The sequence below is a fragment of the Corylus avellana genome, chromosome ca5, assembly GCF_901000735.1.
Source record: "Corylus avellana chromosome ca5, CavTom2PMs-1.0".
Lineage (NCBI taxonomy): Eukaryota > Viridiplantae > Streptophyta > Magnoliopsida > Fagales > Betulaceae > Corylus > Corylus avellana.
In genome coordinates, this window is record NC_081545.1 from 472,450 (window position 1) to 488,773 (window position 16,324).

Sequence of the window (16,324 nt, forward strand, 5' to 3'; positions counted from 1 at the left end):
CAACAAAACATGGTTAAATCTTCATGGAGAACTTACAGCATTGAACAACTTGACCACTGAAACTCCAGCAACGCACATGGAAAATGTGAACTATTATAAAGTAGGCAAAACAATCTGATAAAACCAGTGCCCTTGTGACATAAATCTCAAGTAACAAACATAAATGCATTACCTCCTTTTGCAGCAACACCTATTAGAAACTTCTCTTGCGAATCCAAATAATTAGCAGGTTTGACATGCCCCCTTTCTCCCACCTATATCATATGAATGAAAAGTACAAAACTCATAAGCAACCAATCATATATTATAGGGGAAGATTAATGATTTAAATGCGCACAAACGCATGAAACACTTATGCTTGTCATAACAACTGGTTTTGAAATTGAATTACCAAGTGTTTTTCCTTCTTGGCCTCCCCCTTGACCTTCCGTTCAGCCTCCTCTTCTGCAAGCTTCTCTGCAATGAGCTTCCTGTCCGCCGACAAAACTGGACCCTGCAAAGCAAAAGACAAACTTTATACAAATCTCATTGTATTAAAAAGCAACTAAACAGTTATCCTAGCCTATCTTACGAGTGAATCAGTAGTCACGCTCTTCATGATAATATTGCTGAATGCCATCTTGAATGCTCTACAGCCCTCCGCAAACTTCGTAATTCCGAGTTGAATTTCACCATCTTCTTCATCATCAGAAACCCCATTATCCATATTCACATCCCCTCCTTCTTACTCAGGACGTTCCTCATCTCTGATCACGGGCATAGGGTTCTAGTCAACATGATCATCACCATCACCATCATCATCATCCTCGCCCGAATTGTACTCTCGTGCCCGCTTGCGAAACAGTTTCTTCATTTTCCTGTCAATCTTCTTACCCTTTTTGCCATGTTCAATGCCCTGTAGCAAGAGCCCTTCTTCTTCCCTATATTCCTTTTCATCGGAACCTTTGCCGGTTCTGCCACATGGGTTTCCTCAGTCATGCCCCAACTCACCGATAGTTCAACCAGTTGAAATCTTAACTTTCTCAGAGACAATCGAAGACCTATACCACCGATTCCAAATAAGAAAGAAAAAATTTGGGTCTTTTCAATTACGTGAAATTTCGGTCTGTGTGTATAAATCAAAGGCAATCTAGAGATAGTAGGAGTGTTAAAAAAAAAAAAAAAAAAAAAAAAATTATATCGGGTACCACCCGGTAATTGGAAAACTAGTTTTGAAACCGGTTAGCAAAAACTGATAATTGGCTACCCGGTTTTGGTTCTGATTTTTGACACTTATAACCGGTAATCGGGTATATATATAAAATAATTTTTTTTAAAAAAAAAAAAAATGTAAAAAAACAGTAGTAATTTTAGAGTTTTAACAAATCTAATAAAATAACAATGAGATCATCTAAAGGCCGCAAATTATTAGAATTAAGCACAAAAATTAGACTCAAATACCTCAAATAAATACAAAATTAAGTCGGTTACCGCGGTCAAATAACCGAGATTTTCAATTTGGAAGCGGCGATTATTAACGCTCTTAAATTGTCGGTTCCGGTTCAAACTTTCAAAAAAAGCGGGCACCAGGTCGATTCTTGATTTTGTGATGTCCGAGAGCGGGTGGCTTGCCCTGGGAGATAGAGATTCGCGGTGATGAGCTTGGATGCATGGGACAACAGAAGGGACCAGAATGTACAAAGAAAATAGTACTAGGGTTTTAGCAAAAACCCTTTCTAATTTATTTTTTATTTAAAAAAAAAATGAGAAAAAAATCAGTGCTTTTTTTTTAGACTCATAAATTCAGTTCATTTGATAACACACAATGATTTCCGTCAAAAAAAAAAAAAAAAATTAAACAAAAATTGAGTGCAGAAATCTATTTGTTATTTTTGTATGTCACACGGAGTCTTCATAATATTTTTATACCACATACAACTTATTACAAATTGGTGAAAGTTTAGGGACGGAGGAGGAGGAGGAGACCGATGTAGGCTATATGCCTATGCCCCCAATTCTTTCTTAAGAAAAAAAAAAAAAAAATCAGCCTACGGAAAATTTGTTGACCTTGACTCCTGCTCATAATAAACTTTTGGCTTTGTCCACTCATTTTGCATTGTTTTTTTTTTAAAAAAAAAACAAATCGTCGTCGACGTCAAGGTCACGCCGGCCACAGGACAAAACGCAGGAATTAACAGACACCGAAACGAGTGCGGTTGAGAGGTTTCAAATAGAAGGTTGACACGTTTGAAAGTGGGGCAATGGTAAGCACGTGACTGTGTGTCTGTGCACGTGATGGCATCATGTGGTGGTTGGCCCACTTTACCCTCCATTCTGTGACTTCTGTCCTCTTCCAAAACTCTTTTTATTTTTCTTCTCTTGTATCCATAAATTAATCATGCCAACAATTTTTGAGTTATTGATATATATATATATACCTATTTTTTTTTTTTTTAAAAAAAAAAAAAATTATATGATATTATGTATAGTGTTAATTTCTATAAAATTTAATTTAAACTATAAAATAAATATTAATACTATCTATTTTACATTTTTACTTGAAATGAGAAAAAAAAAAAAAAATCTTATTTCCAGCCTAGTTTGGTATGTTTGTCGTGGAAACCATGAGTGGGCAGGACATTTCAAGTTGGATTACTGACAGCCATTATGATCGACGCATGATTTGAAAACAAATAGGAACCATGCATTGAGATGTTTGTAGAGTCTACAGACTTCCAAGAATCTATGAGAAACATCTATATATATAATCTAAGAGAAACGTACTACGTTATATCTTTCACTGTCAATCATATATAATGGAGAGCAAACTTTTCAAAGATGAGACAATATAGAGTTTACGAGTTGTAAAAAATCTCAAAATGAAGTTTGAAAGTTGGATTTGTCCATACAATATATGTCCATGTCATTTACCCAATTTCAATGATATATGCAACAATGCCATTTGGTGATCCGTCATTAATCCATAGTCAAATCAATCGGTTGTTTAAGCAGCGTTGAATTGATGAATAATGCTACCCACATTCTTTTTGTTTTTATACTAATTTCACATATTTTTATGTAGGCTTTTAAAATTGTACTATTAAATTAAAATTTCATCCATAATTCAAGGATAATTTTAAAAATCACATAATTAAGGATATGTGAAATTGAGAGAGAATGATCCTCTCAATTTCAAATGAGAGGAGCCGGTAGTGCAAGTTGGACAATTTTGCTCCTCATTTAGCACTAATTGGCTCCTCTCCATTTCAAATAAAATGAAAATAATTATATTCCAAAAATTAATGTAAAAAAGTGAGGGTGTGTATAACATTAATCTGCACCGAATGAAGTGTTGTACCTATTATCGAAGGGAGCGTGTGTGAGTGGTATATGTCGCATTATAGCTTTCAAGCCAGCTATATGGGTCAACATTTTATCACCATTCACATGATTTTTAATGTCCATGTATGATGCCCTTTCCTTATATCTTTTTTTTTTTTTTTTAAGGAAAATAAAAAAAGAGGTTTCAACTAGCTAGTTGAACCACAAGGGTGGTAGTTGAGTTGATAAAAAAATTCTTTTCATCCTAGTGGTCACGTGTTCGAATCTGCTTGCGGTAGTAGATGCCTGAACCAGATGCTACTTTGAAAGGGCTCTACTGGCTCACACCTTTGTGGGGTTGTGGTGACGGGCTCGCCTTCCCAGGTAGTAGCTATGGCTCAAACCAGACATTCCACAGCGGGTGGGAACTCCGATGGTAATGCCCAAGGGGAGAAACTACACTGGTCGCCCCTTCCCACCTTTTTAATTAAAAAAAAAAAACTAGCTAGTTGAAAGTTTCATTTTATCACCAAAAATTATATGATATTATGTATAGGGTTAATTAAGGCACAATACTGTGTGTGAATTACTCGAAAATTGAGTACTAATAATTAATCACTCTTGAATTATGTGAAATCAATTCATAATTAACTATATATAAAGGCTTTGCATGTGATATGATTTATAAAACAATTTTGTTCATGGTTGAGTGACATGAGCAAGTGATTTAGATTCAGACAAAAACCTGTTTATCTTGATGTTTCTAGAGTTGTGTAGAATTTAACAACTCCATACCAACCAACCAACCAAGGATATTTTCTTCTCTTCTCCACATAGGACGACATCATATGCACATTCAAGCCAGCAAGCAACCCTAAAAGGGTACACGTATGAAGAAAACATTTATCTTCATCTTCTTTTTTATTATTATTATTATTTTGTTTAATTGGAAAAGGAATCTCATAGATTGTGAAGGTTGAAGGAAGAAGAGGGTGCATCCAAACCGATGGGGACGTGACTTTATACATTTTACATTGCATTAACTATCCACGTTGTCCCATTTTCAAACCCCTTGACGACACTTTGCCACCTGGACAATACTGCCGGCCGTGATTGGAGCCCCCCAGCAATTTGTGTCGTTTTTCTAAGCCCCGTTTAAAGGACGACACGTAGTAAAGGCCATGATGCATAATTCAGGCGGGGTTACCCACTTGTTTGCACGTGAGATTCTTCATGGCTATAGACAATAAGCACCCTTAGGCCTCAGGTCTCAGCCTCAGGGGGACGAATACACATAACACCCACAAGGTACACGTTGGCATCACGACACACACAACAACATATATGACATGTCTAATCAGCGAATACGTGACACTTGTCCATGAACAAGTAAGATGAAAAGGAGGTAGGATGAGGATGATGTGCACCCATTTCACAATGACATGCAGGAGAAGGACCAAGACTTTTTTGTCATATCGTATATATGCAGTTTGCCTGTTTTAATTTGGTTAGAAATCTCCCATGCATTCATATTTTGCAAAGCCGACAAGATTTGTCACTTCAGGCTAGCTAGCTCATCTCTACAGACCATTGTTTCTTGTCCCCTTGCTAGCTACCACCTCAAATGGAATATCATTGATTTATCATCCAATTACTCATTAAGGTAAATGCAATTTTGTCCACCACACCACAATTTGTGTCTTTAACTATTTATTCAAAAGCTCTTAATCCATCCTTACATCAATTTCATCTAGGATGGTCCGATCCATTTTATCGAGATATTAATACAATGACATTTTTTACTCTTTTGACAATTTCACTCACTAATTAATATTTAATAACTTAATACTACGCGGCATTACTATGCTACATTATTTATGATTGTGCATTAGTAAACAAGACTAGCTATATATATATATATTAATTTTGTAAACCAAAACCAAATACGATCATAAAGTAACCTAACTCTTTAAATTGAAAATTAATAATTTGAACTTTACTCAATGTAAAAATGAAGATTTAGATTCCTGTTTAATTGTATTTGTAATAGATAACTTCATGTGACAGGTAATCTAAGCTTTACCGGTTCTGCAATTATCCGAAAAAGGTTGGGCAACATCATTACACGAAATCCCATTTAACTAACACAGTTAAACTGGGATTTAAGGTATCGAAAAGAAGGTTTACAAGGAGGAAAGAAAAGGTGATGATATAAAGTAACCATGGTTGAAGGAAGATACGCGCCGGAAACGGCCAAAGGCTAACCAGGGTTAAGACAAACGGGTTAGATGCTGATAATCGTGGGAGGTGGGTGGCGTCTATTATATATACGAGGGAGAAGCTGTTTGAACAAAGCAGCCATTATATGACCGTCTAAAATCCCACATGTATATGCTTGTGATCCCATGAATCTTTTGTTCATAAGCTCATCTCGGAGATAGAATCTGTATCTCTTAGCTCACCTTTGTGTAAGTCTTTCTCACACTCACTTCTCTTGTAGAGTTTGCTCGTTTTCCTTTTATGGGTCCTCAAGGAATACAATGATTTGCTTGTTGGCCATTCTTTTTTTCTTCTGTGTTGTTTGAATCACATGAAAAAATCTAGATCTTGTTTCACCTTGATGTAGTCAAATGGGGTTTTTGGATTAGAAAATCGGTTTGTAGATTGAGATCATGTTATGTAAGGATTTCATATTCTATATTACTATGTTTTCTTATATTTATGATCTCCATCTGTCTGAATTGTGCTAGATCTTGATGAAGAAGAAGCTTTATCAAGGCTAATTCATCTCCATTGAAAGTTCAAACCTTTTAATAGTTTGACTTCTACAACTCTTCTTGGGCTTTGGATTTTATTTATTTATTTATTTATTTTCCCTTTTCAATTATCGTCAAACATGGTTTACGACGCAGGATGGTTTCTGCATCATTTTAGTTTCTCCATATATATATATTTTTTTCAATCCTTAATTACTCTCATAATTGTGGAATATTGGGAATATAGCCCTGTTTTTACCTCAATCTTCCCATGGAAGACAGGTTACTAGGACATAAGGCTGGTGGTGAGGGGCCATTTTTAACCATCTCATTAAGATATAAAGAAAATTCTTTCCTTCTCTTTTTGTTTTGCTCCCAATCCTTTCCTTGGAGACAGCTTGCTAGGACATAAGGCTGGTGGTGAGGGGCCATTTTTAACCATCTCATTAAGATTTAAAGAAAATTCTTTCCTTTTCTTTTTGTTTTGCCCCCCAATCCTTTCATTGGAGACAGCTTGCTAGGACATAAGGGTGGTGGTGAGGAGGCACTTTTAACCATCTTATTGAAACCTAAAGAAAATTCTTTCCTTTTCTGTTTGCTTATATCAAATTACAGTTATTTAAGGGATTATGCCCCTTTTGTGGGTTTATTGCAGATCAGTTTTTATGACTCTCTCTTACTGGATGTGCACCAATTTTCTTGCATATCTATATTTGCCACTTTATACGTAAGTACTTTTTTTAAAAGATCAATTTCTGTATCATCGATTCTTGCTCTCTTATTGTTGTCAATAAATGATCTGTGTGGGTGAAATTTTAAGGTCTAAGCTCACTCTATTTGTTATTTTCAATATTTTATTAATTGTTTGTCATTTTCTTCTTTGTGTGGTATCCTAATCTCTCTTTTACTCATTTCGGATCAGGTATCAAGAAGAGAGTGAGGACACCTTTCCCCTGTTTCGTTCCTTTCTGAGAGATCAAACTGACAATACAATCTATTCCCCACTTTCTGCCTCTTCCAATTCCACCCGATTTTGTTGTTTCTAAGAATCCTTTTTCAGCCGGGCTGAGTTTGAGCCTTCTATTTTCTAAAAAAATATATTTACTTTTGCAATAATTCCAAATCCCCCAAAAAATTAAATTTTGATCAGAATGGGTCTCTCAAGCCTCCCAGCTCCATCTGAGGGAGTACTATGTGTAATCCTGGTAAATACTGCCCTATCCATCTCTATTGTCAAAGGCATAGTCCGAACAATCCTTCACATTGTTGGTATCCATCTGTCATCATCATCAGCTTCACCCCCATCACCAGATTCCACTCAAAACCCCCCAGAGCCATTCGAATTCCGTCTTACTTCTTCTGAGACTTACATTGAGGAGTTTCGGAGCCGGAGCCCGGCTATTCGGTTCGATACAGTGTATAGCTGTAAACAGCCTGAAGACGAATGCTCGGTGTGCTTGAGTCAGTTTGAACCTGAATCCGAGATTAACCGCTTGTCTTGTGGTCATCTTTTTCATAAAGCATGCTTGGAGAAGTGGCTTGACTATTGGAACATTACATGTCCTCTCTGTAGGACTCCCTTAATGCCTGAGGAAGAAGCATCTTGCATTTGGTGAGCATTTACAAGTATGTGACATGTGACTCCAGGGAATTCAATGTACAGCATAGTGTACAGTTACTTTTGTGAATGCATCGGCTGGGTGTAGTGTTATACGCATATTATGCAGGAGTTCAGATGTGATATGTTGATATGGGTCTTTGAGACCTAATTTTATTATTGTACATATTTTGATGTTGCTGGTGTTATATGCATTGCACTTCTGGCTTGAGCCTTTTTTGTGGAGAGCTTTTTTATTTTCTGTTGCCTTGGTGCTGTATTTGCCTGGGAATTGGGGAATCTCTTGATTGAGTAATGAAACATTATTATGCAGAAGTCAGCCATATTTCTTACAACCAGGGTTGGAGGAATTCCTACAACCTAACATCTAAAAAAGTGGCGTGTTCTTTGGCATGTGAGGTGAGATGAGATGAGGAGGGTGTGTTGGTTCCATTTGGTTACATGGAAAACCCAATTATATGCTTAAAAACCACAGGCACTATGCCTGCTAAACCTAAGGTGAATTTCTGGCTAGTTGGAGGAATTCCTACAACCTAACATCTAAAAAAATGGCATGTTCTTTAGCATGTGAGATGAGATGAAGAGGGTGTGTTGGTTCCATTTGGCTACATGGGAAATCCAATTATATGCTTAAAAACAACAGGCACTATGCCTGCTAAGCCTAAGGAAACGTATGGCTATAGGGTAATGTCTTTAATCCACAAGTAGTCCCCTATCTTTATTCTACTCCTACATTGTAACAGGAATATGTTCTATTTACCCGTATCTTGTTTCGGGTGTGATAGATAACTATAAGAGAGACCATATAAAAGCTAGGAAACCCCACAAAGCATATTGGATAAAGGGTCTAAGGGAAAGTGCCTGTTAGCCTTATTAAGTTACCAGAAAAAGGTGCACAAAAGTTTGTAAGCCCACGTCATTCTTACCTTTTATTGGGAACACTTTATTCCTAAGAACAAGCCCTGCCAAAAGAGTTCAAACTCATCAAAAAAAGAAGAAACAGAAAGGAGGGATGGGGGCACTAATAATTAGCTCGACAAACCGTTTGTCAGAACTCTTGCGTTACTCAAGTTTTTTTCTTTTTACTTAACAAAATTTATTTTCTTTTCATTTTTCTTTTCTCATGTGTTTTATGGGGTTAGGTTAAACACCTTAAGCATTTTATGTTACCTTCAAATACAGTGCCAAACTTATATAAAAAAAGGAAGAAATTCAAGATTCGCAAGCAAGAAGTTTTTTTTTTTTTTTTTAATTAAGATTAGTTCATGAGTTTTCTTGAAATTTTAATTTCAATAATTAGGTTTATAAGATTGAACGTAATTTTAAATAGATTCCTTTATCAACTAGTTGTTCAATTAATGGTGAGTTACATCATACCACCAACTCGATAATATGTGGTTCGCATTTAACGCGTCATGTGTTAACCTAATCTTCTATAAGGCAAATCATAAATCTATCTTAAATAAAAAATTTTTAAAAAGTAGAATAAGACATGACATTAAAGAAAAATAATTTGGTGGCGACTATCAAGATTCAAGGCCAGCCTCCTCTCAAGGCAAGTTGACCATCTCTGACTAGCCTCTATGAGTGGAGAGCGTGTGGCAGCTCCTCTCTTATGAGGGGATGCCTCCCTTCACTCTAGTCATCAGTTTTTTGAAAAAAAAAAGAAAAAGAAAAAGAAAAGATAGAATAGATTTATAATTTAATGATATTTATTACATAGAGCGTACCATTGACACATGACGTGTTAGACATCAACCAATATGTCATCAATTTAGTGGTATGACTTGACACTATCAATTAATTGAATGACAATTTCTCTTGTGCGAACATGTCAAAAAAAAAAAAAAAAGACAATTTAAACAAAGGAAGATTTGATTTTTGTTTCAATTTCAGAAGCTAGGTGAAATTTTTTGCTTGCTTCAATAGACATGAATCGTAGAAACCATAGTGCTCCTAATTAAAAAGGGAATTAGAGTCTATTTGTTTCTCTTTTTTTTTTTCTTTTTTTTACTTACAAATTTTCTTTCTTTTCATTTTTCCTTAAAACATTTTATGTTAAACTTAGATAAAGAAAGAAATTCAATATTCGTAAGCAAGTAGTAGTTTTTTCAAAAAAAAGAAAAGAAAAAAGATTAGTTCATGAGTTTTCTTGCAATTTTAATTTAGTTTTTAGATTTTTAATTTTGATAATTAGGTCTTTAAGATTGAACCTAAGTTTAAATAGGTTTCCCTATCAACTAGTTGTTTAATTAATAGTGTGTTACATCATACCACTAGCTCGATGATACGTGACTCGCATCTAACGCGTCATGTGTTAACTGATATTTCACGAAGCAAATTATAAATCTATCATAAATAAAAAAAAAATTAAATATGTAGAATATGACATGACATCAAAGAAAATTTGGTGGCAACCATCAAGGCTAGCCTCCTCTAAAGGCAAGTTGACCATCCCTAACTAGCCTCCACGAGGGGAGGCCATAGCTGTGGGCACTCATCTCCTATGAGGGGGATGACTCCATTTATTATAGTCACCCCATTTATTTTTTGCTTTATTTTTATTTTTTAAAAAGAAACAATAGTTAAGATAGATTTATAATTTAATGATATTTGTTACATACAACGTACAATTGACACATGACGTGTTAGACATCAACCACTTGACATTGATTTAGTGGTATGACTTGACACTAATGACAATTTTAACAGTGGAATACTTGATTTTTGTTTCGAGTTTAGAAGCTAGGTGAACTTTTTTGCATACTTTAATTAATGGACATAATCTTAGAAACCATAATAGTCCTAATTAAAAGGGAATTAGAGTCTATTTAGACATGCGATTTTGCAAGACAAATTTTGTTTTTAAATAAATTCATGGAAACTTGGAAAGTGTTCCATTTGGGAGTACTTTTGAAAAAGAAATTATGGTTTAAAAAGGTAGAAAAGTCACATTTTTGAATCGTAGGTAAGGGAATGAATTTTTTTTTTTTTTTTACATGTCTGCACAAGGGGGGAGAGAGATTCGAACTAGTGACATCTGCTTCATGAGACGTGATCTTAGTCGATTGAGCTACCTCTTGGGGACATGGAATGTACTTTTAAAAATGCATGATTTTAAAGGCGCAATTTCACTAAATGCTAACTATTATTTTAAAATAACAATTTCATTAAATAGATTTTTATTAAATATGTTTTGAAAGCACTATTTTTCAAACTACACATTTTAAAACCATCAAACTAAACCGACCATTTATCGATGTTTTAGGCTAGAGAAAAATACCACTTCCTAATTGCTCTTCCTAATAAAATATAGGTATCTTTGGTTAATGTCTTCTGGTCTTGAAATCAGGAAATTATCCTCCATATCAAAAACATGTTTACCATTAGTTTTGAGAAAACAAAGTCTCAAAAACTGATAAAATGGGAAATATATTTTCTATATTTTGACACGAGCTCCCCAGAAGCAAGGAAATAGCAGAAAATCCCAGAAAAGAAAAGAAAAAAGCAAAGTGATTAAGAGAACAAAAAAGAAAAAAGGAAAGTCCACATACCCCTCAAACTACCACTCAATTGACAATGTCTCTACCAAACTTTCAATTGTAATAATGTCCCTTCAAACTACCAAAACATTGTCAATGTCCTTCAATGACGTAGTAAAATAAAAACAAAAATACTAAAATTTTTGAAAAAAACCTAAAAAAAAAAAAAAATTTTGGTTTTTTTTTTTTTTAATTGAAAATTTTCGTTTTTATTATTATTTTTTTTTAATTCTTAAATAAAATTTTCCTTTTTGAAAAAATAAAAAAATGTTGGTTTTAAAAAAATAAATTTTTTGTTTTTTTTAAAACATATTTAAAAAAAATCGAATAAAATAAAAAAATTGTTTTTTTAAATAAAAATTTCCATTTTTTTTTTCAAAAATTGTTTAAAAAAAAATCGTTTAAAATTTTTTTTTTTTTAAAAAATTCTTTTTTTAAAATTATTATTATTATTATTATTTGAATTATAGGGGTATTTTTCTTATATTGAGAAATATATAGGGGCATTTTGATTTTTTGCTAGTTTTGGGAGGATATTGACAATATTTTGGTAGTTTGGAAGGATATTGTCACAAATTATAATTAAAAATTTGAAAAAATATTGTCAATTGAGTGATAGTTTGAGATGTGTATAATGCATATGGACTTTATCCAAGAAAAAATTCACACAACTACACAAGCGTGGCAATTCGGCACACGTGCCAATAGAAGTAAATACTCGCACAAGCGTGGTAATGCGGCACACGTGCCAATGCCATACAAGGCGCCAAGGCAATCCTATCATCTTCTTCTTCTTCTCTCTTGGCTATCCATCCCCTTTGCCCCGAGTCACACCACGTTCAAGGTCACGAGTCACCCTCCTCAAATGTCGAAACTATCCTTCCAGCCATTCCTAATTTACCATCCAAGGACCAGCTCTCATGGCTCGTTGTCCATACTCCTCCACTGAAGTTCAAGCTCATGCAGGGTGGTTCAGGTTCAGCTCCATGGACCTCCATAGCCTCCCCCGACGCTCCACTAGCTTCTCCTCCTGCTCTTCTTCTTCGCTTATCGGCTCCGAGAGCTCCCTATCTTCGTGAGTTCACTCGCAACCCTACATTCATACATTCATCATTTATGCGCTCCATGTATTTGTTTGAATTCGCTCAAGGGATGTACTTTTAATTTGTCTGAATTCAATTGGGTTTCGATTACACTACACGCTCACACCCAGAGCGCTCATAATTTCATCGTTTATGTCAGACTATATACAACACAAGAAGCCTCTCATTGCTTCAGAATTCAATTTATGCATGGTTTTATTAAAGACTTCCATCTACTCTATCGCAGCCTTCAAAAGCTTTAGTTTTTATTTATGGGGTGATCCTTGTGTTGTACATTGTCAAAGACAAGTTTTTTGCTGGGTAGGCTTTAAGAGTGTGGTTTGCATAATCCAATAGGATATAGTATTATATATGATTGACATTATTCAAACATTTTCATTTTTTTTTTTAATGAATATTTTTTGGGATGATATAAGTATATATATGTATTTGAGGCCGAGCATTTGATCATATTGCCGTCATTGCATGTTAAAAGCAATGCTGCCTCTACCTGGGGAAATGATGGAAGCCTTACATATAAGAAATTCAGTCTTCGGAGTGGCATATTGTTACGATAATGTTGAAGCAATTGTTTTGTAGGGTTGCTAATGTATCTGTTTAGAAATCCTCACTGTCACCCTCCCAATGAGGGAAAATGTATTGTGGTCTTGGATGCAACACACTTGGCATCCATAGTGCCTTCCCCTGGTTGTGATCTGGAAATACTTACTTTCAATGCATGAATCATTTTTTATTATTCAATAGCCGAGAGTCAACTATCTATATGGCACATATCAAGTTTCTCAAGTTATAGAAAATATGTGACTAGAAATATGTGATATTCATTCATAGACACCACAAACAAGTGATGGGGTTCACTCAGGTATGATGTTTTTTTTCTCCTGTTCATTCTCACCATAAATCATCTTCAAATTCATTTGTACTGTCAGAATGCTCGGAAATTACTGTTTGCATACAGGTCGAGCATGTAATGAAATTGAAATATTATACGTAATCATATCAACTTAAGACTTTGACTGCTGGGCTGACACCCTTTGGAAAATCAATAATGTGTTTCTAATTTTCAATCAGGTATATATGCCCCCACATACCCTTTGGAAATGCATTCAGATTCACACTTCGTATAGGGAACTATAATTGTTTCAGAAGATCCGCTATAATGACTACGAAGAAAGGTAAGTTAACTTGCCCATTCTGATTACTCTAGGTAATATTTGGGTGTACTAAGTGCCACTCTTATATAGTAGAGATCATAAACTTACTTCATACCTTAATATCTTGTTTTTAGGTAGCTACTTCAGTCTTAGCTGTCTCATTGTATTTATCCGTTCCTTAAAGATTAAAGTTAACTACTGTTTTATTTGATATTATGTGATTATTTGTGTTTTCCTGTCTGAATTTAGTTTTGCTTAAGCAAATCTTTTATACATTTTTCTTGCTGGTGTCAACTGACTGTAGCTTTCGTTGCAAGCCAGCATTTCAATGGAGGACCTTTATCTGAAGATAATGTGAACATATGATTATACTTGCTTCTACTTACCAACTCAAATGTGGTTGTCTATAATCAGAAATAACAAGAAAAATGTGGTGAACATATAATTATATACTGTACCAAAAAAGTATAATATCCATTAGTTTCCCCCAGTTTGTTGTGACCTGTCAGAGGTCTGAACAAAGTGGTACTTTTAAGTTGAAATTTCCATTCACTTATCATCGTTGATGTGAAATTCAGTTACCAATTGTGAGAGAAAGCCTCTTTCTGTCTCTGCTCTTACTCGATTCTAATGGACAGACATATTTTCTTCATTGGTGTATTAATGTTTTGCACCATCCTTTGAGGAACTACTTTCTTATAGTTTTGAATGGCTGATGGATCTAGCATATTCTGATTTCTCAGGCAAGTCAAGCACTACTTTGAAAGAATTATGGCGCATAGTTTGGACTATAGAAGCCGATTTGACAGCTGGTCAGCTTCTGTACATAACTGGGGATCCTGATGTATTAGGCTCCTGGGATCCAGAGATGGCTATACTTATGTCTCCAACTGAACATACAAACTTATGGAAGGCTGAAGTCAAGGTAATTTCATCCGGCTGTGATAAGTGGTAGTAATGTACTTGATACATGTGTATATCATAATGGGAAGTTGAGTACCATAACATATTTACCTGATGTGGTTGTTTCTGTCTGTTGTGACACCACTTCATTGAATTAGAGTAGATACTGTAAGGTAACTAAGTTTACCAAGGCAGATCTAGGAGAAGCCTGTTAATTCTCTAGGTTATAACTTTTTGACTTCTCTCTCTCTCTCCCCCTTAGTCTGAGATTGGTGGTTTTTGTCTGTTTCCCCAGAAATGAGAAAGAACAATGTAGTTCCCCAGTTGTTTCTTTTGATTTCTAGAGAGATTGCCTTAGAAGAAACTTCCTTATTATGAAAAGTAAGTAGTTGAAAACAAAATATTACTCTTCTCATAAAACTAGTGAGAGACACCCTAAGCTTTATCTGCTTTCAGTTTCATAATTGTATTTATTGCAATTGCCCCTAGTTACCTTTTTGTGCTTGGCAGATGGCTTATGGTGGAAATTTCAAGTATAATTATTTTATAAAAGAAGAAACATGGCCTTCATGTGACATCATTTGGAGACCTGGGCCTGAATTTTCTATATCAGTACCTCTACCTGTTCAACAAGATAAAAGAATTATGGTGAGAGACTCATGGATGAGGTTTGATACCAAAAAGCCTCCAGCTCAAGTATGGGATTCATGGATAGAGGAGACATATCTTCCCATACAATCTTTAATATCAGCTCCAGCCAGAGGTAATTTCTCCACCTGCGTACACTTGTATATGCAACTTCTTCCCTTATAATGTTTCTGAACACTCAAATGCTTCCAGTGGTTTGACAGATGAAGATGAGATAGTGAAAATCCTTGCAAGAGATTCAATAGAATCAAAGCCGTTCTTACATGATTCCACAGTCAAGGATATATTGTACTCAAGGGAGGATACCACTAGTGTCACTCATAATGGCTCAAATTCTGACCGGGTTTTCACTGAAAAAGATCAGCCTGTTGAGGAGCCCTGGTTACTAGCATCACCTCTCCTTTTTCCTATTTCCAAGGATAAGATGGGGTCTGATGTGTCCAAAAGTAATGACACCTTAGAAGATGAGGTTATTGAGATAGAAGATAAAGGAAATTTGTTGCCTGAAGAAGGGAACAGTCTTATTTCAGAGGAACCCATTTCTACTGTTATTCTGATTAATTCTTCAATATGTACCATGCAAAGGATTGCTGTACTGGAAGACAGTAAATTAGTGGAGTTATTACTGGAACCGGTTAAAACTAATGTGCAGTGTGACAGTGTGTATCTAGGGGTGGTCACAAAACTTGTTCCCCATATGGGAGGTGCTTTTGTAAATATTGGAAATTCTAGACACTCTCTTATGGACATCAAGCAAAACAGGGAACCATTTATATTCCCTCCATTTTGTCGAAGGACAAAGAAACGAGAAATCAATGGTTCTGTTATTGGATCACTTGAAAAGCATCCAACTGCCATTGACAATGTGTGCACATCTCATGATAGAGTAGTCATTGCTGATAATACAGAAGTTGACTCTCGGGATGATCCTGTACAATCTATGCACAATGACTATGAGGAACATGAAGTTGAGGATGATTTCAATATTTCAGAAGTTCTTGAGGAAAATGTAAATGGTGGTATACTCGATTATGATGAAGCGGAAGCTGATTTTGAGGACTGTTTAGATCGAAGTGAACATCACCTGGAAGGTGAAACTATTGACCATTCCCTTCCTGTAGACATAAATGGTTCAAATGATTCTCAAATGTCTCATCTCCAACATATGAAGGATTCTAGGCATACGCTCAATAATGACAACAAGTGGGCCCAAGTTCGAAAGGGCACCAAAATTGTTGTACAAGTTGTCAAAGAGGGACTGGGTACAAAAGGTCCAACGCTAACGGCTTATCCAAAATTA

At 35.3% G+C, this 16,324-nt stretch overlaps 2 protein-coding genes and 1 pseudogene across 3 annotated transcripts; 2 read left to right on the top strand and 1 right to left on the bottom strand.

Moving 5' to 3' along the window:
* Positions 1-21: 21 nt before the first annotated feature.
* LOC132180590 (uncharacterized) lies at positions 22-1,159 on the bottom strand (annotated as a pseudogene).
* A 4,480-nt stretch (positions 1,160-5,639) lies between these two features.
* Positions 5,640-7,899, top strand: LOC132183239 (probable E3 ubiquitin-protein ligase XERICO). 2 transcript variants are annotated; one of them, XM_059596642.1, is made up of 3 exons: positions 5,640-5,768; positions 6,712-6,783; positions 6,979-7,899. In XM_059596642.1, exon 3 carries the CDS (start codon positions 7,208-7,210, stop codon positions 7,670-7,672), a length of 465 nt encoding a protein of 154 aa, XP_059452625.1. In that variant the 5' UTR covers positions 5,640-5,768; positions 6,712-6,783; positions 6,979-7,207; the 3' UTR covers positions 7,673-7,899. The 2 variants fall into 2 exon arrangements, with proteins under 2 accessions (XP_059452625.1, XP_059452624.1); XM_059596641.1 differs by lacking the exon at positions 6,712-6,783.
* Positions 7,900-11,973: 4,074 nt separating this feature from the next.
* On the top strand, positions 11,974-15,305 carry LOC132180432 (ribonuclease E/G-like protein, chloroplastic). The gene is made up of 5 exons (XM_059593249.1): positions 11,974-12,291; positions 13,391-13,494; positions 14,217-14,398; positions 14,887-15,139; positions 15,217-15,305. The coding sequence occupies exons 1-5, from the start codon at positions 12,137-12,139 to the stop codon at positions 15,222-15,224; spliced, it is 702 nt and encodes a 233-aa protein (XP_059449232.1). The 5' UTR covers positions 11,974-12,136; the 3' UTR covers positions 15,225-15,305.
* Positions 15,306-16,324: the final 1,019 nt, after the last annotated feature.